Here is a 21867-nt window from a genome sequence, read left to right as displayed (position 1 = left end):
AACTGTGGGAACTCCAACTTTCAGTTCAAGAAAACATGAATTGTAGGGAATTCCATGGCAGTCCAGTGGTTAGGACTCAGCAGTTTCACTGCCGGGGCCCAGGTTCAATCCCTGGTGGGGGAAGTAAGATCCCGGGGAGAGGGGTGGGGAGGGGAGGGAGAGAGAGAGAGAGATAGAGAGAGAGAGAGAGAGAGAGAGAGACAGGGAGAGAAAGGGAGGGAGGGAGGGAGGGATGATGGAAAGAAGGAAGGAAGGAAGGAAGGAAGGAAGGAAGGAAGGAAGGAAGAAGGAAGGAGGGAAAACATGAATTGTAAAAAGGAGAACATAGGTTGCTATCGGCTGAATTGTGTCCCATCAGAATTCTTGTGTTGAAGCCCTAATCCCCAATGTGACTGTATTAGGATACAGGGTCTTTAGTAGGTAATTAAGGTTAAATGAGGTCATAAGGGAGGGGCCCTGATCCAAACGGACTAGTGTCCTTATCTGAAGTAGGAGAGAGACCAGAGCTCTCTCTCCACCATGTGTGGACACAGTGAGAAGGTGACCGTCTGCAAGCTAGGAGGAATGTCCTCGTCAGAAACCAGATTGGCCAGCACACTGATCTTGGACTTCCCAGCCTCCAGAACTATGAGAAATCAATTTCTGTCGTTGAAGCCACCCAGTCTGTGGTCTTTTGTTATGGCAGCCTGAGCTGACTGATCCATAGGATATCACTAAACCTCTTCTGAGATGTATGTGAGGTTGGTTCTATTTTTGTAACACCTGGGCAGTCTGAACAGCTAGGACCTCAAAGTGAATTAATAATAATAGTGATAATAATGATAACAGGAATCCTTTACTGAGTGTTTGCAATGGACCTGACACTAAGGGCTTCCCTGCATTAGCCTATCTACTCCTCACACCCACCCAATAATGATGTAGTTCTATTCCCCCGTTTACAGATGAAGAAACAGAGGCCCAGAGAGGTTAAGTGGCTCATACAAGGTCACTGCACTGTGCCCAAGCTGGAGCACAACCCAGGTCTCTCTGCATGGGAACAGCACTTACTGGCAACCCAGGAGGACCTCCGTCCCCTCACCGTGCAGGACCAAGTGACCTCTAGCCCTGGCCCATTTGGAATCTAGGACCCGCTTTCCTTCCTAAGACCCTCAATCACCCCCCAAGCCCTCCCTATTTGCTTAGAATACATTGAAGAGATTGATTCCCTTAGCGTATGGCCTTTGTCCCGATGTTGCCTTGTCCCCAACCTCATCATCTTCCAATGACAGCCATCGCCACCTAACTCACCTCCTGCTTTCCTTCTATGTCCCCCTGTCACGCACTTGCCAGACAGCAGCTAGGCTCACCTCTTAAAAACACAAACCAGATCACATTACATCCCTGCTTAAAATGCTCCACTGACATCCCATGAAACTTAGAATCACATCTCAACTCCTGACCTTGACTTACAAAGCTCTGTGTGATTGGCTATGCCCACCTCTCACTCCCTCTGCCCCAGAAGCCTTCATTAGTTCCTTGAACATGCCCAGCTCATTTCTGCCTCAGGGCCTTGGTGCCCGCTGGTCCCTCTGCCTGCAACGCTCCTCCACCTGGATCTTCCCGGGGCTGGCTCCTGCTTGTGGTCAGGTCTGAGCTCACAGAGACTCAACTTGAGCACCTTGTTTTAATTCACTACAGAGCCCTAGGTCTACTTAACCGTTATTTTATATTTGTTTATTGTCTGTCTTCTTCTACCCCTAGAAAACAGTCTCCACGAGAGCAAGGACTTTATCTTGTTCATGGTATCGCCAGAACCTAGAACAGGGCCTGCACTCAGTAGACCCTCTACTATTTGCATAATGAGTAAATGAATGACTGAATGAATGACACAGTCTTCTCAAGGATGGATGAAGATAACCCCCGCAAATGCCCATCGTTCAGCTGTGGTCCTAATGGGCACGCTCTCCTTCCACTCTCACCCAAGAACAAGTCCCCCTCAGAAACTCAGAGGGCTCCTTATCTCACCATCCAAGCCAGGACCAAGTCTTCAGCCTGCTGTGAAATAAGAACATTTTCAAATGGAAATGTCCTCCCGAAAAGCCATGGGGTGGGGGGTGGTGAGAGTATCTGGGAGAGCATTCCCCCACCCCCACATCCACTGAGGTTCTCCCCTGGGACTCCCACTGTTGCCTAGGAAACGGCTCTGCAAGGAGCAGCGGGGATTAACCCTTCAGCAACCAGGGGCAGCAGCCTGCCTCTGCGGCAGAGGCCCCAAACTTTTCCAGGGAAAGGAGACAAGGCTCTGACAGGCTCTTCATGGTCCCGCAAACCCGGACATTTATAGTAGTCATGGAGTTGAGGGGCAGAAGGAGGAAACAGGCTGTTGGGCCTCATTCTCCCAGGCAGAAGTCACATACTAGAACCCCACCTGCCCCGGTGCTGGGAGCAAGACATTCCTGAGTCCCTGTGCCCAGTACCTCGTTGGTATCTATCTAGTCTAGGCCTATGGAGGCTTGCGGAGGAGCGGCACCAAAGTGCCCACCCCCTCCCTGACCCTCAGGCCCCTCCCACACCTCCACTGTTCTTGGGACCCCTCACCAGTTAATCCACATTCCTCAGCCCAGTTCACCACATGCGACAGAACAGGGGAAAAGGGACCTTAGCTGAAATCCTGGCTTTCCCACCTATTCATTTGGTACATTAACTTCTTTGCACCTTGGTTCTCTCATCCAGACTTTGAACATCACTGAAAATGCCCTTGTCAAGGCTGCCAATGGCCTCTGCTGCCAATTCCACGTTTACTTCTTTGACGTTCCCATAATTTATAGTCCTCTCAACGCCCCACCCCACCCTCGGTCTTCTATTCCCTGTTAATTCTTTCCAGAATTTATTTCTTCCTGAAATCTTCTTATCTATTACTTTACTATTTACTTTATTTATTTACTTTACTATTTACTATTACTTATTATCTATTACATTACTTTTTTTCGGTTCCCTCAGGGGAGAAAGTTCTTTCTCTGCCTTGTTCACCAAAATAACTCCAGGCTTAAAATAATGACTAGCACATGGAAGTTACTTGAGAATGGGTTCTAGTAAAACTAGAGTGAAAAACAAACAAAGAAAAAGACATGGTGTCTTGGGAACAGTGCTTCTAACCTAGGAGGGCAGTAAAGGGAAGTCCCATGATGACAGCTATGCAGTAACTACTGTAGGCTAGAGCAGGAATAAGAGTCCAGAAGAGATTCTGGCAGGGAGAGAAAAAGGAGGCTTCACACAATAGAGAGTAAAGTTCAGATGCTAAATAACCTTGAGGACTGGAAGGCACGTTATTCTTTGGTCAATGAGAAAAGAAAGGCAATTAGAAACTCCAGGAAAAACAAAAAGTTATTTTAAGAAGTCTTGGACTCAATATTAATATGTGGCATAATTTAGAACAATCAGTGGAGTATAAGAAAAGGAGAAAATCCACTTGGCCTTGCTGCAAGGATCATTCTCATTTGAGTGGCCAGGGATCAAGAGAGCAGACCAATAGCATAGGAAGTATAATCTTAGCAAACTGTTTGGCCCTGAGGAAAATTGTATTTATTTAATGACAACTAATAACATATCCTGAATACTTCTATGCCAAACAAGGTTTTAAGAGCTTTGCATATAATATCTAATCCTCACAACTCTCTAAGGTACATATTATCATTATCCCTATTTTACAGATGAGGAAGGTGAGGCTTGACATAGTAAATAAGTTTTCTGAGGTCATACAGCTAGTGGAAGAGCTGAACTCACACCCAGGCCTGTGAGACCCAGAGGTCCACTCCCCAGAGCTGGCACTAGAAGCCTGGCCATTTGACCTTCAGGCCCCAATCCTTCTTGCCAAGAAGCATAGGATACCATGTGTGCACACATGTATGCACGAATGTACACACACACACACACACACACACACTCCTGGGAGCCAGGCTGCAAAGCCACAGAGTAACAGGGCTGGTCCAGGCTGGGAAGCCAGAGCAGGGCCTTACCTTCCTGCAGTCTTTGCAGAACACCGATGAGCTGCCCAGGAAGCCCAGCACCTCCCCACAGAGCAGACACTGGGAGAGGCCATTCCCCATCACGTTGCGCCTCATGGTCTCCAGCCGCTCCACCAGCCGCCTGCAGCACAGGACACAGAGTCAGATGGCATGTGCTTCCTGTCTCCAACCAGACCCCTGCCCAGGCGCGGCTGCCACGGGGCCCCAATACTATACCACTTCCTGGGGGTTGGTTCCCTCACCTGGGGTACTGTTCCCTGCCCCATCCCTTCCCCTGGCTAACTCCTAATCATTCACTCACTCATCAACCATTAACTGGGCACCTACAACATGCCAGACACGGGGAATATTGTAGCAAACAAGCCAGAGATGGACACGGTCCCTGTTCTTATGGAATTTACGTTCAATAAAGGGAGAAAGTCCATAAACAAGCAAACTGACTTCAGAGGGGGGAGTGTTATGAAATAAAATAAGTGGGGCTGGGAGGGAGCAAGGCATGTTAGACGGTGATTAGTGAAGGCCTCTCTGAGGACATTTGAACTGAGAGGTAAAGGACGACAAGGACCAAACATGTGAACAGCTGGGGGAGCATCCCAGGCAGAGGGAACAGCAAGTACAAAGAGCAAGGCCCTGGGGCATTAGAATGGTAAGAAGGCCAGGGGGGCTAGACTGCCTGGGGTAACGGAGGCTGGAGGGGCGAGGAGGGGCCAGATTACACGGGGTTTGTTCCCCTGCATCGTCAGGCGGACTCTCAACCACTGCGCCACCAGGGAAGCCCGACTGGATTGGTTTTGGAAGTTTGGATTGTTTTCTAAGATCAACGCGAGCCCCCTGAAGAGTTTTAAGTAGAGGAGTGATCTGATCTAAGCTCCCTAAAAGCTAAAAGCTCCCTCCAGCTGCTGTGGGAAGCTGGGATTACAGGGGGAGTCCGGTGAGGAAGCTGGCAGGAGGTGGCAGGGCTGGGGAAGGAGGACGGAGAGCAGGACGGGCTGTATTCCAGAGTCGGCATGGATGGATTTGGGGGAGGAGAGGTAAGAGAAAGACCCAGGATGGAGTAGAGACTTTTGGCTTAAGCACCTGGGTGGACGGAGAAGCTAGAGGGAGAAAGAGAAAGAGGTCCTCTTTGAACCCCCCTGAGCCCAGGATAGGTGCCTCTCCTTGGGTCCCACGGTCCCCCAGCCCACCGCGACCCTGTTTCATGACAACCTGTTATACGACCCTGCCACGCCCACAACACACGGCCACTTCTGCTTCTGTTTCGTTGGCCGCTCTGTCTCCAGTGCCCAGTGGATTCCCAGTGAAAATTCTTGAATGCATGGAAGACGGGGTGTGGGTACGTTATGCCCTGTAACTCTCACAACCGCCCAGCACAGAGGATGCTGTTTCCCCCCCACTTTAAAGGTGAGAAGATTGAGGCTCCGAGACGTGAAGTCACTTGCCAGCATTGCACAGCTCCTCAGAGGTAGAGCCAGGGCCACACTCAGGCCACCCCAAGTCTCATGGGAACTCCACCCTCTCCCCTGGGGTGATCAGGCCCTGCCTGGGGGCCGACGGAGGGCGGACTGGGCGCCGAGGCTGCCTCTGCCCACCTGCCCTCCAGCTGGCACTCCTGACTTCCACAGGAATCGCCGTCCCTCTTCTAGGGACCTGCAGGGTTCCGGGAGCAAAGCCGAGTTCGGCCCTGGCCTGACCCACTTGTTTTTGGGGGACCCCTTCTCCGTACAGCCCTGTGACTCCCACTCATGGAAACACACAGGATGCACCTCCTCCCTCTGAGATGATTAACTGTCTCCTGGGCCATTCCTGCCCTAGCCAAACCCAGCGCTCACAGCCAGGGCCAGACGATGTGAGCGACACAGGGAAGGCAAAGATGACAGCCCAGATGGATGGGGGCGGGGCGCAAATGCTTCCCACAGCTGCGGGGAGCCCACGGGGGACACCCCTCACTAGCTCCCAGCACGCCCTCCTGAGGGAGCCCGAGGGATGTGGTGCTGGCCCATCAGTCATCAGCACAGGCACCTCGGAGACCCGCAGAGCCTTGCAGGACCCTTGGGCTAGGCCTGAGAGAGGGAGGGGCCCCAGCCAGGTGTGGTGGGGAGAAAAGAGCAAAAGACAATTGGTCTGTCAGATACAAACCCTTTTTGTAATGAAATGGTAGTAATACGTCAGTATTACGGAGGCACAGACAACAAACTGGACAGCAGTTGGTCTTTGTAGTGGTGCTTTCACTTTCTAGAACTGTGCATTTCTACAATGTCTGACTTTTAAAAAATGATCATCTATTTAATAGAAAAAGATAAATAGAAAAAGAACAAGGAGACCAGAATCAAATTAATTCCTGCCAGTGCCCTGCATTTATGTTTTCCTCCTCGTGCCTGCCTGTGTTTTTCAGATTGTCTAGGAAGTATGAATTGCTTTTGTAATTAAACAAAAAAAAAAGCCACAACAAAACTGAAGACTATGTAGGAGACGGCTCTGGATGCCGGAGGCCGGAAGAGCTTAGATTAAGCTGGAGAGCGGCTCCTGTTGGTCTTTGATGGGAGAACCCACAGTTCAGCCTCCACGTCAATCCCTCCCCTGGCTGAACCACAGCGACCCTCCTTTGTGCAGAGCTAAACAGACCTTAAGGTGTTTGATGGCACTCATTCATCCTCCCCACAGCCTGGGGCCCACACATCAGCCGCTATCCCCATCTTACAGAGGGGTATACTGAGGCTTGGACAGGCTGGGTTAGGAATCTGCACGCCAGGGGCGTTCAGGCAGAGCTGACTCACTCCCAGTGAAAAGCTGGAACTAGGAGCCAGGGCGCCAGACGCCCAGCCCACTGATCTGGCAGTAAATGCCCTGCTTCCCCGTCCACGGCCTCACTCCTGCCCCATCTTGGGAGCAGCCCTTACCCGACTCTCTGCTGTTCCAGGACATCAAGCCGCTCGGCCCTCTGGATGACCTGCAGGATGGCCTCCACCTCGGCTGGGCTGAGGCACTGGCTCTTCCTCTGCTTCTCTGTCTGGTAGGTGTGCACAGACCAGCCCGTCTGCAGCCTTGAGAGAGAACAACACAGAAGTGCAACCCCAGTGCAAACCGGCATCCCCGTCACATCCACAAAGGTCCCCTGAGCACAGTCTGTGTGTCAGGGGCAAGGGGTTCAGACACCAGCCTTCAAACGCTGCCTCTGCCACCCGCCAGCTCCCGGCTCCCACAAGGATGGCAGCACCCCCTTAGCACCTCGGGGGGGTTGGGGGGAGACAGGAACATGGAACGCGCAGAAGGCCATGGCCACAGCATGAGCGGTTTCAAGGGAACAGCACAGAAGATGACCAAGAGAAGAATGAACACCCAGATCTGAGTTGTACAAGAAAGTGAGATGGAGTTTACTATGGGACAGGAAAGACTGGTAATTAGGTTAAAAACAAGCGCTGAGGATAAAAGGATATTCACGCAGCATTCTGAAAACTAGAGGGATCCAGGGCAGGAGGTTACCCTGGAGGAGCAGTGAGGGCCGGCCAGTGTGGCGAGGCGGGGCTGGGGCCTGGCCCAGACCCCCAGGACGGAGGGGAAGAACTCCAACCCTTTCTATTTTTCTGGATGGTGAGGGTGGCAGCAGTGGACCGAGCCCCAACTCCCTGCCCTGGGGCCCAGCTTCTCCCAGACTTTCTGCGCCAGGTGGTGGGAACACAGAGACGGACAAGGTGGCAAGGTCACTGCCCTCCAGAACTACAATATTCTGGGGGAGACGGATGCCCGATCAGTTACAAAAATATTTATTGACTGAAAAATTCGGAGAGCCATTCATTCAATACTATTCATTGAGCGTCCACTGTGATGCCAGGCTCGCTAGGTGCTGGGACGAGCCACCGGGCAGGCCACGCGGGTGGCCGTGAGGAGGATGTACAAATAAGGGGAACTGACTCAGGGAGGGGAGCAGCTCTAGAAGGGCTCCCCTAAAGAAGTGGCACCAGGCAAGAGATTGTGACACAGGATACAGGGCAGGAAGATGAGGGTGTGGATGCCTTCCTAGTGGTTCCCTGAAACGGATGGACACTGGTGGTCTCACGTCACCACCCAGTCCAGCTCTGGCATCCAAGCACTGCCGACACTGTAGAAATTGGGAGAGCTAAAAAGCATGTCCTTTCTCTGTGAGTAGAGAGAAAGCCATCCCAGGCTGGTTAAGGTGAAGGACTCAGATTCTGAAGTCCAATGGACTCAGATTCTGAAGCCAATGAAAGCCATCCCAGGCTGGTTAAGGTGAAGGACTCAGATTCTGAAGTCCAATGGCTCTGTCTCTTCCCAGGTATGAGAACTTGGACAGCTGCTCATCCTTGATTTCTTGATCTGTCTCTTTAAGGGATGCCAGGAAGATGAAATAAGGAGGGTATATAAAGTGCTCTGTACATAGCAGATGCCCAGTTGCTCAATAAGTGGCAGTGATGATTTTTATAATGATCATGGGTGAGACCATTAGGAACAGCTTAACCAAAGAGGTAGCACTTGTGCTGGGTTTTGCAGGATGAATAGGAGCTCCCCCAATGGAAGCAGGGAGTTGGCATTCAGGCAAAGGACACTGAACGTGCAAAGGCATGAAGGCATAAAGTAATGTGCTGCATTGGAGAGATCCAGACTTCTAGACTGCCTATTTAAAAAAATGCCTTCTTACAAACTACTATGTATCAAATAAATAAGCTATAAGGATATAGTGTACAGCACAGGGAATATAGCCAACAATTTTTATAATAACTTCAAATGGAGTATAATCTATAAAATATTGAATCACTATGTTGTACACCTGAAACTAATATAATACTGTAAATCGAATATACTTCAATTTTTAAAAATACCTTGCCCTAGACTAATACTTTTTTAAGTGACCCTCATAGAGCTGAGGAAAGCAAAGAATGGGAACGGGGCAGGACTGGTGGGGACAGGAAGGGAGGCCAGGCCTTGGAGTGGGCAGGGGTACACATTCACCTGTCCCTGGCTGCGGGAATCTGTAACACTCTCCTTTAAGGAGCCTGGCATTACAAGGCAGCACACCCCGGGGAGGAGATAAAAGCACTTACTCTTCTAAAAGGTGCTACGGGCTTCCCTGGTGGCGCAGTGGTTAAGAATCCGCCTGCCAATGCAGCGGACACGGGCTCGATCCCTGGTCCGGGAACATCCCACAGGCCGTGGAGCAACAAAGCACGTGTGCCACAACTACTGAGCCTGCGTACCGCAACTACTGAATCCCACACACCTAGAGCCCGTCCTCCGCAACAAGAGAAGCCACTGCAATGAAAAGCCCGCACACCACAACGAAGCACAGCCCCCGCTCGCCGCAACTAGAGAAAGCCCGCGTGCAGCAACAAAGACCCAATGCAGCCAAAAATAAATAAATAAATAAAAGGTGCTACAACAGTTTCTGGCTGCTGCTGAGCGCAAGACCAGGTCACGGAGAGCCAAAGGGAATGCCGGCGGGGTCACCAGGGGTCACACCGGGCCCTCCTACAAGAGCACAGCTCTCCCCAGCTCCTCACATCCAGCCACGGAGGACGCATCATCTCGCCTGGTGTCAGAGGAGAGAGGGAGAGAGGACGGTTTCACCCCTGGTCTCTCCCCCACAGGGGCCACACGGGGGCTAAAAGAGCCGAGCCATCCCAGTGAGCGAGACAAATTAACTGTGGTGCAGAGTCCTGCGAATCACGCAGGACTCCACTCTTCCTGGGCATTTCAGATTAAGTTTCCTATCCTCTTTTGATGTTTCAGCTCTGTCCCCTGCAGGCTCACAATGTTTAATTGCAAATTTCTTGAACTTGGCTCCATTTGGGAAATGCTGGCTCCTGTACCCAGCACGACTTGACAGATGAAGAGGCGCTCTTGGGCTTATTTGACCCCAGGGACCCCCAACTCCCTGGAGGGACAGGAAGAGACTGGAAGGCTGGAGAGGCATCTGGGAGCCCCTGGTCTCCAGCCACGGAGGGGGGCAGTGGGTGGAGATGGGCTGATCTAACTACAGCCCAGGGGTCATCAGGCTGAGAGATAACAGGAAAGCTGGGGGCAAACCAGAACAAGAGAGACCCTGACACGAGCATGGCAGAGACCTGGGATGCTGCAAGGCTGGTTGTGTGTTTCAGCCCCGAGGGCAGCTCTTCATAAATTAGACAAGCCTTTGGTCTGTCAACTCAACCATGAAGTGGGTGCTCAACTATGAAGTGGGCATCCAGAGATCAAAGGCTCCCCGCTGCCAGGGACTCAGGGACTGAAGGCTCAGTGAAGGGGGATTTATACTCTTAACAGAGAAGGTAAAGGAAGTGGCCTGGCTCCCTGGAGCCTATTGTGATCGAAAGAACACAGGTGTGGGGTCACATGGACCCAGGGGAGTCCCAGCCCTGCCACTGACAAGGTGGGTGACTTGGGTGAGGACCTCAGCCCCACTGCCCTCATCTGAGAAATGGGAATACATTCCATACAGCAGTTAAATGAGTGAATGGCTGTTAGGCGCCCAGCTCAGCGCCAGGAGGGTGGTGTGTATTAGACGGGCACTTGTCTCCAAACTGCTCTTTCTGGGGGCCTGGGATTGAATCTTGTCAAAGAAGGGAGGGGAACTAGGACGGGGGAGGGAAGGGAGGGCCCGGCCAAGCCCTAGAGGTACTCACTTGGCTCGCAGGGCAAGCTGCCGATCATTGGGGCAAACCCACTGATCATTCCCGCTGCCGAAGATGGTGTCGGCCATGACTTGGAACACCCAGCCAGGGTGTGGAGTCACATCTGAGGGGAGAAGAGGGAAGAAGGAAGAGCATGTCATTGGCTGGGGTACAGACGGCAGACAGGGTCCCTCAGACACCCAAAACCGGTACTTCCAACCTATCCCTGTCCGTTGCCGGCCCCTGCCCCATCCCCACCCCGTCCCCGAGGATGTCTGGAATCTCACCAGCAGAATCAATCCTCCAGCTAAATGTTATTCCCTCAAAGCTCCTCTTTCAAAAGACTCGTGATTCTGGGAGGGGTAGCTAGGTGGATCACGCAGCTAAGTGACAAGGTTGGACTTGACCGGCAGGATGTCAAAGGGACAGAATCGGAAAGGAGAAAAGAGGCACACCTCAGCAGTTTTCAACGTAGCGGGGCAAGCCCCAAGGGCGTTTGATCCCTGCACCCTCCAAGTACTACCCCTGCTTTACTTCATGGGGACCACGATGAAAATGGCCCCCCTGGGAATCCTGCAGGGAGGAGACCCTGCTCCAGAGCTTGCTGGGGGCTTAACTTGTGCAGCCTAGCTTAGCTGGCTTTCTCCTTGCCACCAAGGATGTGTGTTGGTGGGGAGAGTAAGGAGGGGAAGAGAGAGGGATGAGTCTGAGGGAATCCCAATCCCAGAGCAAAGACGAGGGGCGGTACTGAGTTATCCACACTCCCCTGGTCTGATCCCCTCCAGACCAGTGGTTCTCAAACACAGGACTCCTTTACACTCTTAAAAATCACTGAGGTTGGAAATTAGTCTGGCAGTTCCTTAAATGTTACACAGAGTTACCATAAGACCCAGAAAGGACTCTGAAGTATAAACACAAGAGAACAGAAAACGTCACGTCCACGTATGAAACTGTACATGAATATTCACAGCCAAAAAGTGGAAACAATTCAAATGCCCACTAACTGATGAATGGATAAAATGTGGACAATGGAATATTGTTTGGTCATAAAAGGGAATGGAGTGCTGACACAGGCTACACAACACGGATGAACCTTGAAAACACGCTAAGCGAAAGAAGCCAGTTACAAAAGACCACATAGTGTACGGCTCTATTTATATAAAATGTCCAGAATGGGCCGATCCATAGAGACAGAAGGTAGATGAGTGGTTGCCAGGGGCTGGGGGTAGAGGGGAGGAAGGAATGGGAGTGACTGCTAGCGGGCTCAGGGTTTCTTTTTTGGATGATGGAAATGTTCTGGAATTAGATAGTGGTGACGGTTGCATAACTTTGTGAATTCACTGAAACCACTGTGCTGTACCCTTTAAATGTCTGAATTTTATGGTACGTGAACTACATCTCATTAAACTGTCATAAAAAATTCTTGAGAACTCCAAAGGATATGGGCCCTATCTATTGATATTTACCGCATTAGAAATTAACACTGAGAAAAAATTTTAATTGTCAGTTCATCAAAAAATAATAAACCCATGAGATGCTCACATACTTTCTTGAAAAACTGTATTTTCAAAACAAAAACAGTTAGTGAGAATAATGGTATTGTTTTGCATTTTTACAAATCTATGTAATGTTTGGCTAAACAAAAGTCAGTTTCATATCTGACATTTCATTCAATCTTTTGTGATATGGAGATTTGTTAAAGTACATGAAGGACATCCAGACTCTCACAGCTACATGCTATAGCTGGGAAAGGGTGGAGTATTTTAATAGCCTTCCCAGATAACTGTGGACATTCTTGTTTCATACTGTACCCAAACTCAACAGATGGTAGTTTCTTAAAGATTAGTTCCAATGTGGCATTCATGCCAATGAACTTTTCACCTGTATATTTGTGAGAGAACTTGACCAAGTGTATTATTATTATTATTAAAATAGTTTTTACTTTGTGGACCCCCCGAAAGGCGTTGGGAACCCCCAGAGATCCCTGGACCGTGGTTTGAGAACTGTTGTTCTAGACCAATGTCACCTATTTCTGTGATGACCAGCAGGGGGCAGCGTGCAGACTGCAGCTAACTGACCCACTCAGGGACCAAGCCCACTACCTTGACCACAGTGGGCTCTCTATTCCACTCAGCTGATCCAGGCACCCATTCCCCACTGTCAGCCACCCTGAGAGCGAGACCTGAGTTAACCCAGGCCCCAAAGAGTCGCATGTGGAGTCCCCATGGCCAGGCCCAGTGCTGGGAGGGCTGCTGGTGCCACCGTCACCAAAGTCCTCCCCACATTTAAAGTCTTCACCTTCTCCCAAAGGAGACTCACATCCAGTCCAGGAAAAAAAAAAGGTGGGCTCAAAAATGACACGCTCATCAAACAACTTTAAACCAGTCCCATTTCAGCTACGATTTGTTTTTTTTTTTAGATTATGACTCTTTGCCTACGTGTCTTTTTTTTTTTTTTCTCCCTCTGCTATATTTTGGAAGAGTTTGAGAAGGATAGGTGTTAGCTCTTCTCTAAATGTTTGATAGAATTCGCCTGTGAAGCCATCTGGTCCTGGGCTTTTGTTTGTTGGAAGATTTTAAATCACAGTTTCAATTTCAGTGCTTGTGATTGGTCTGTTCATATTTTCTATTTCTTCCTGATTCAGTCTTGGCAGGTTGTGCATTTCTAAGAAGTTGTCCATTTCTTCCAGGTTGTCCATTTTATTGGCATAGAGTTGCTTGTAGTAGTCTCTTATGATTGTTTTGTTGGTTTTTTTAATAAGTTCTGTTATCTTGTGAATAGCGCAGTCACACTGCTGCATGGGTGTGAAAAGCGTTACTCTGTTCCAAGTAAACATTTAAAACACACTCATCTCAGTAGCCCTGTTTCCTTATTATTTTTAAAAAATATTCTGGGAGCTTCAAGAAATGGAAGTGATGGGGTGTCCCTAACAGGAACAGGCTGTGCCCAGGGTTAACTAGGTGTTCATCACCTCATAGGCACTGCCATTCCTGCCGTGGCCTGCAGGGGGCACCGTGTCTCGGGCCACTGCTCCCAGCACTAGAAGGCCCTGAGCCTTCCTGCCCACCCTGCTGCAGCTGGGTGCAGTGAGTATGCAGGTGGCCCCTCTGGTCTGCCAGGCACCCTCACAAAAGCAGGGATGCACCAGTGGTGACCCAGAGGGAGGGGCAAGCCAGGGAATCTCAGGGTGGGAACTCCATCATCTGCAGAAGCTTCTGAACCAAAAGGGAGTGGACCTGAGCGGGGGGAGGAGGTGGGAAGAAAGAAGGGACCCTGTGCTCTCACGCTCGAACCTTCACCTCCTTTACAGCGGGACAGGTAGGGGCGTCCAGGAGATAGCAGCAAACACAGGTGGAGAGGCAGCAGCTCCTCACTGCCCCAAACACATCGCCCCCAAATGAACCTCTAAAGAATGAACTTCTTTTGTCCCCTTTGGGTCACTTCTTTTTTTTTTTTTTTTTGATGTGGACCATTTTTAAAGTCTTTATTGAATTTGTTACAATATTGCTTCTGTTTTATGTCTTGGTTTTTGGCCGCAAGGTATGTGGGATTTTAGCTCCCCGACCAGGTTCAAACCCATATGCCCTGCATTGGAAAGCGAAGTCTTAAACACTGGACCGCCAGGGAAGTCCCTGGGTCACTTCTTAGGGGGCCAGAGTTTTGGGATCACTGAAAAGAGAACCCCCAAACTAACATTTATCTGTCCTCTGACCCATCTGAGGTCTATTCCTTTTCTTTGCTTTGTTTTTTTTGGTGGTACGCGGGCCTCTCACTGCTGTGGCCCCTCCCGTTGCGGAGCACAGGCTCCGGGCGCGCAGGCTCAGCGGTCATGACTCATGGGCCCAGCCGCTCCGCGGCATGTGGGATCTTCCCGGACCGGGGCACGAACCCGCATCCCCTGCAACGGCAGGCGGACTCTCAACCACTGCGCCACCAGGGAAGCCCTGCTTTGTTTAACTTGAGCCAAAATGACTCTGCAACCACCCACAGGCTCTGTTCTGTTCTTCCTCAATCTAATTATTTTTTGTTGGGCAGAAGACAAAAGAACGAGGATGAGAGACTGAGAAAAGGTCACACCTATGCAGGTCTGCTAACCCTTAACCAATACTACTTTTTCTGCACCGGGCCACCTTGTGCTGTAAGTATGAAGGGAAAGGTTTCGTGGCAGTGAGGATGACTCAACTAGGAGAGAAAAGATCTGGAGAGTATGGCTTTTATGCAAACTTACTGGAAGACCAGGAACAATCAGTTATTTTCCCTGGGCCTCAGTTTCCCCATCAGTACCTGACTGAGCTGAGACAGACAGGCTGGAGGGATTGCCCTGGGCAATTCCAACAGATTCCCACCTGCTGAGTTGCAGGAGGGATGCAGGGATAGCAGGTGAGGGACTGGAGAAGGATCCTGGGGTGGGAGGTTGGTCGCTGCTCCAACCTGGTGGGGGGAACTGAGTCCTCACTCAGTCCCTGGGGCAGGGAGGAGGAGGCATCCTGGGTCCCCCACCCTTCTCGCTTCTGGACCTTTTTGAGGAAGATGAGCCCACGGAGCCCAACACCTCAGAGAGGTGCAGGGAGATGAGAGAGACATCCCCTGCCGGGGCCTGGGGCCTTGGGCACTGGTGGCAGGGTCTTCGACAACGGTAAGCTCGCGGCTGAGCATGTCCACAGCCGTGGCTCCGAGCAAGAACTCACGCCCCGTCCAGGGACTGAGGTGCCTCCCCCGGGCTGTGGCTGGCACCTCGGTAGGCACAGCTGTCCCTCGCCCACGCGGAGCAATCTCGGGACAGGTGGGGGGGGGAAGGGCAGCTTGGGGAACATGTCTTAGGAAACTGCCGACAGAGTCAGCTTAGGTTCCCCAAACCTCTGCAGTTTGAGCTGGCTGCCAGCTCCTCGGCCGCCAGCCGGCCCCTGTCCCCGGCTTCCCGCACCCCCTCTTCTGCCAAGCTGTGTGCTCACTACCACCCAACACACCTCCTGGGCTCTGCTCCGCCTCTGGCCGGGGCCTCGAGGAGGAGCAGGGCAGGAGGTGCCCTTCCCAAGGTCCAGGCCCTCTTAAGAGCTGGGTCCTTCAGACTTCCAAAGAGCAGTGCCTGTGAGCTGAATACGGACCGCACCCTTGTACTGACACACTTCGATCTGTCCTGGACAAAAATCAGATGATGAGGTGACTTCCCTGGTGGCACAGTGGGTAAGACTCCGCACTCCCAATGCAGGGGGCCCGGGTTCGATCCCTGGTCAGGGAACTAGATCCCACATGCATGCTGCAACTAAGAGTTCGCATGCCACAACAGAGGAGCTGGCAAGCCGCAACTAAGACCCGGAGCAACCAAATAAAGAAAGAAATTTTTAAAAAAAGAATGGGATTTTTGCATAAGAGAAGTATAGATCCAACTTGGAAAAAAAAAAAAAAATCAAATGATGAGGGACCAAAACAGGGGCTTAAAGAAGGTAAGTAAAAAGCAGGAAGGCGAACCCACACATTCACAAGTGGAAATGGCCCAGAGCCTGGAGGGGAGCAGAGGCAGCAGGGTCTGTAGGCGGAGGGCTGCATGGCGGCTCTGGCCTTGCTCTAAACGAGGGGAGGAGCGGCACCTGGGGCCCGGCCTGTCTCGGAGGTCCTTCCAGCTGTGAGGGAAGAGGCTGAAGGATGTGTGTGTGCGTGTGCGTGTGCGTGTGCGTGTGTGTGTGTGTGTGTATGTATGTGTTTGTGGGCTCCCTGGGGGGGCCTGCATCCTCTCTCCATCCCTGCACAGGGCCGGCTACAAAGTAGGTGTTTAGTGAATAAACTGCAGTGGAGCTGATTTCCTCAGACAAATGGCCTTTCCCAGACAAGCAGGAACTCAGACAACAAGCCAGACGTGCTCGGAGCAGGGCTGGGTTCTCACTATATTCTGTGGCGTGTTCCCTCCCCGGCAGTCTGTTCCTCAGGATTCCCCACGTGGTAGTTAGCGCCCAGGTGCTCTGTCTGAGCCACCTCCCTGCAGAGGGGCCCACCAGGGCCTCCGGGTGCCGCCTGCACCCTGCTGGGCGAGACAAGCTGAGCAGCACCCTCCCCAGCGCTTCTAAACCCTGCAGCACAAGGGCTCAGGGGACCCGTGGCGGGACAGAATCACAACTTGCCTGGTGCTGGTTTCCTGAGAAAATTCCTAGCGGGTAGAGGTTTGTGAGCCCCAGGAAACCTCCAAAGCAGACCTATGAAAGCGAACGTTCTTACAGGGAGATCAACTCTCCGCTCCTTAGAGCCAAAACCGTGTCACCCTGGCGTTAGCTGCTGCAGGCAAATGATGGAGTCACAGCTGACGCCACTGGGCAAGTCAAAATGCAAGCTCCCGTGGGCTCTCCCGGGCACTGCCGAATATGCACCCGAAACGCACTCAGCACCCACCCCCAGATGAAGACTCACCATCTTCGTGTAAGATCTTCCCATGGTTTCCTAGGTGTCTGTACACAGATTTTGAAAAAAATTGGGTTCTTACTACACACGCTGTTTGCTCTGCTTTCTTATCATACCGCACTTTCTCACCTTATTAAAAGTCCTCAAAAACACGATTCTTAATTGCAACTTACTATTCTGGATATATTTCATCATTTGCCTCCTGGGGGAGGCACACAGACTGTTTCCAATTTTATTCTATTATATTCAGCCCTAAAATGGATATCCTGGGAGATAAATCTTTGTGCCCACTTCTGATTATTTCCTTAGGATAAATTCCCCAAAGGGAAAGGAAGTGTATTTTTTTTTGAAATGCACCTCCAAAGAGCATCTAGAATCACTCACAAAATCATTCACAATCTAAATCTAAAATCATTCACAATCATTCACAAAAAGCCATCTCAAAAAGTTCTGCTGCAGGCAGCTGTGTCCCGTCGGCCTCATGTGGACTTTTGTATTTTCAGACTCAGACTCAGAGATGGAAGAATCTGTCTGCAAATCTCCAACAAGTTGCTTTTAATAATGTGTACAGTCCTAATCACTAAAAGAAAAAAAAAGACCTCTTCTCTGCAAACATTCAAGTCTACTTAAAAGAAGGCTTCTCCCTCTTAATGGACTTTGTGGGCTTAGAATCTGGTGAAGCCACACCGGCCTGAGAGCCCGGTGACCCGGTGGTCAGGTGACACCTCGCCAGCCGAGTTCTCTCTACAGAGGGCTGGGGTCTCCACCTCCACACAGGCCCGCAGAGAAGATGAAATGAAAACACAAGCCTGTAAACTCCAAAGAACAGCTCACATCATTATTAACCCAGGAAAACACTGCCATTTGACCCAACCTTCCAAATCTTACAGTCTCTTTAACACAGCCTGGAAAACGTTCCTAGCCTGCAGCTGTCTCTGAGATGTACCAGATTCTGAAAAAGATACCGGAGGGCAAAACAACCTGCCCCTCGACAGGATCACATGAGAGGATCACACCCACCCACAGAGGCTCTGCCCTGCCTACAGGACCACAGGGACAAAGGCAACTACCAAGCAAGGACAGCTCCTCATCGCCTGCACCCTCTCCTGGTGGGGTTCTCTTTCCACCTTCAGACCCTGGTGTTTTCACCTCCTTGGTTTTATTTCAGGGAAACTTTCACTGGTACATACAACTGAGCCATGTCTGACGCCCCAGACTGGGATGTGAATGGAAGAGTGTTCATGGAGCCGTAGGGTCTGAGCTCGTGGGAAGAGCAGAGATGATACAGGGAGAACAGCGAGAAAGAGGCAGGGGGGATGGAAGGGCTGAAAGGAGCCGCAGGGTCTAGGAGGGAACACCACGTGCAAAGGCAAACACAAGTCACCAACAAGTGCAGGACGCCGGGTCCAAACAGCCACTGAGAGAGAACAAAAGTGCATCTTTCCACACAGGTGCAGGTGGGTCTTCTGGGAGTGGCTGAACCAGGATGAAGGAGACATGAGGCCCAGGCAAGAGCAACAGCCATCCCACAGACTCAGAAGCAATAAAGAAATGTCATAAACCACCCAGTTAGGGAATGGATGTTACGTGGCATCACCATGGCAATAGATAACTGATACAAATGGCATTTGGTAGACAAAATCCCAACCCTGACCTCAATATCCTGCTGAGTCCAACCTCCCAGAGCTGTTTAGAGTTTGATCTGCAAACTGTGAGCAGTGGAAAAGCCAAAAGGCCAGATGAGGGAGGCAGCACAGGAGGCACAAGAAGCAATGAAAACCCATTCTGCTCCCTACCCACGTGCCAGAGGAAAAGCTCAGAGGACAGGGGGCTGGGGGAGGGCCCGGGAGCCATCTCAGGTGGCCTGTACAGGGCTGGAAAAGGGGTGTCATCCCAGTGCCAAATCTGAGCTGATGCCTGGAGAGTCACGCAGGAAAGGAGCCTGCATCAGCCTCCGGAAAGAACACTGTGATCCTTTAGTCATGCCTGCCCTGGGTGTGGGAGGGGATGGTGGCTGCCCATTCACTGCTGCCGCTGGGTTTGTCATTTGGACAACCAACTGTGCCTGGGCAGGGGCGGCAGGCGGGGTGGTGGTCAGGGGGAGGAAATGAGGGTCTAAAGGAGGGAGAAAAAGCACTGGCCACCCAGCCGGTGCTTCCCGAGGCCTCAAAGACACCGTCTAAGAGCCTGCAGTTCTACACCCAGGGTATTAATATTCCAGGGAACCCTTAGCAACAGGCCCTGACATCTGCTGTTACTATGATTCGGGAAACATGATAATAGCAGCAAGATATGGTGAGTGGAGACATCAATGTTTCCTCCACCTGTCACACCGTACTCGGAGGACGAAAGATTCAGACAGGAAGCATCAAAGGCCTGTCTGAAATCCGAGGGAACCTCTCTTGGGCTAATTATGCACGAAGCAAGGCTGGAGAGGATTCAGGAGATGAGACAGGAGTCCCGGGGAAGCTACTGCCTGACAAACGTCCCTAGGAGTCACCCTATCAGCGGGCACCGTGCCAGATTTGCTTCCTTGGGTGACTCCTCTCCCCCTCCCCATTCGATTCTCCCCCTATCTTTGCCCAGACTTTGGCAAAAGCTTCCCAGTTGGCCTTTGGACCTCCTGAGGCTCACCTCACCCCCTTCACTTGTAGCCAGAGAGATCATCCTTAAAGTGTAGGTCAGACCATGCAATTCCCTTGCTCTAAACCTTCAATGGCTCCCCAGTGTCAAAGGGAAAAACCCAAGCTGCACTAAGGCCATCCATGATCTGGCCCAAACTAGCCTTCCGGTCTCACCTGCCACCACATCCCTCCGCAGGGTCCACACTCTCGTCACTGGGAGTCTGGATGTGTTCTGTCTACTCAGCTTTGTTTCTGAAGTTCTCGCGTGACCCGCCTTCCCTGTACATTGTCTACCTGCAGAGGCCCAGCACCAACCCTCTGGGGATTCTCCTCCCCACCGAACCCCAACTCGGAATTGACCCCCTTTGTCTCCCCTCAGCATTTCACTCCACTCTGTGTCCTGGAGCGGGTGGGTCTTTACTTCTGTTAACTCCACGAAGAATGCAGCTCTCAGGACACAGGACGCAGGTCCACCTTTACAGAATGAATACTGACCTTCGGGAGTTTACCACAGCCCGTGGAATAAAGCCCAGCATCCCTAGCCTAGAATTAAAGGCTGGGCACTGTGACCTCCCCCCGCCCCTTAACCTTCCTCCCAGCCACACGCAGGCCCCTGCACTGAGCAGGTCTCACCTATCCTGCCTCAGGCCCACTCTGCAAAGCAGTTTATACCAACTAAAACTGTGGGAAGGGACTTCCCTGGGGGTCCAGTGGGTAAGGCTCCACACTCCCAATGCAGGGGGCCCGGGTTTGATCCCTGCTCAGGGAATTAAGATCCCGCCTGCATGCCGCAACTAAAGATCCTGCGTGAGGCAACTAAGACCCGACGCAGCCAAATAAATAAATAAATATTAAAAAAAAAAAAAGTTGGAAATCCCCAAAGGGCTCTAACTCTTGAATGGTCAACAGTAGCCCATCCGGCACAATGTCACAGTCAACGTTAAAAATGACAAGTGATCTGGAAAAGGGTTTACAGCAAGAGTAAGTGCAAGACGTGTAGACCACATCATAGACACACAATATAACAGTCATGGGCCCACAAGGAAAATGCAGAGTTCGTGTGTCAGAGAGCAGGGTTTGGGATTACAGGTGAATTTACTTCTGGAGCATTTTTCTAAGGGTGACTTAGGAAGAGTCAGACAAGTGAGGGCACCCTACCTGTCCTCATGGCCCACTCAGGTTCCTCCTCTCGGGTGGGGCTCTCTAAGACCCCTCAGCCCTAGCTCAGATTCCTGCAGCCTTTCCTGTCTATGCCCTGCAAAAAGCAGTCCATCCTAGACGCCCCAGGGCACATCCCCACTGAGGCACAGGGCCGAGTGGGCTGCTGGCCTCAGAAAGACAAGTGGCATTGCTTTTGTCTTCGTTGCCCTCATTCATTCATTCAACAAACAAGCTCTGAGTGTTGACTCTGCACCAGGCACGTGCCACACCTCAGCCGACTGCAGGGCGAGCCGGGACAGCTCCCTGTACCCCCTAGAAGGCCTCACAAGGTGCACAGGTAGGAGCCCCACATACCGCTGCAGGGGTCTTCTCCCCGGGGAAGTAAATCCTCACCCCAAATGCCCACTCCAGTGGACCCAAATCCCTGCCCGTCTCTTTGTCTCACTGAAACTGTTTTCTCACTTCCAGGCTGCAACAGTACTTGCAGCCTCCAACCGAAGTGAGATGCAAAGCATCCCACTTCTTACCCCTCTCACTTCAGGGGCCAGCCCTCCGATTTTAACAGCCGCAAGCTCTGCCTACGTGTCCCCAGAGGCACAGCTCACTTCTGTCATTTCTAAAAGGCCTGAAACAGAGCAGGTGGAGGTCCCAGATCAAGACGATCACATAGGTGATGGCGGCCAACTCCAGGGCAACCAGACTCCTCAGGCAGGACTCACCCTCTAACACACGGGAAGGAGGGAAGTCTCGTAGGCTGGCTGCCGCGCCCAGAGCAGTGCTCCAGTCCCCGTTGGACCACGTGGTATTAGTCTCCGACAGCCGCTGTAACCAGGTGCCACGAGCTGGGAGGCTTACAACAGTCTTAGAGCCTGGAAGTCCAAAACCGAGATGTGGGCAAAGCCAAGCTCTCTCTGCAAGATCCAGAGAAGAATCTGTCTAGAGAAGCATCTCCCTTAGCTTCTGCTGTCTGCTGGCAATGCTGGGTGTTCCTTGGCTCATGGCTGCTTTGCGCCAGTCTCTGTCTTCATCTTCACATGGCATTCTTCCCTCTGTGTCTCCACGTGGCCG

At 51.5% G+C, this 21867-nt stretch overlaps 1 protein-coding gene across 1 annotated transcript in view; it reads right to left on the bottom strand.

Moving 5' to 3' along the window:
- The window catches only part of RPH3AL (rabphilin 3A like (without C2 domains)), a 97931-nt gene extending 76371 nt beyond the window's left edge, over positions 1-21560 (bottom strand). Inside the window, 4 exon segments of the mRNA XM_024736366.1 lie at positions 3996-4125; positions 6902-7045; positions 10637-10748; positions 21519-21560. Coding sequence (XP_024592134.1) covers positions 3996-4125; positions 6902-7045; positions 10637-10713 — 351 coding nt within the window. The 5' untranslated portion in view covers positions 10714-10748; positions 21519-21560.
- Positions 21561-21867: the final 307 nt, after the last annotated feature.

Source organism: Neophocaena asiaeorientalis, unplaced genomic scaffold, assembly GCF_003031525.2.
Source record: "Neophocaena asiaeorientalis asiaeorientalis breed wild unplaced genomic scaffold, Neophocaena_asiaeorientalis_V1.1 scaffold129, whole genome shotgun sequence".
Classification (NCBI taxonomy): Eukaryota; Metazoa; Chordata; class Mammalia; order Artiodactyla; family Phocoenidae; genus Neophocaena; species Neophocaena asiaeorientalis.
The sequence above is the reverse complement of the archived record's forward strand: the minus strand, read 5'-3'. Positions and strand labels throughout refer to the sequence as shown.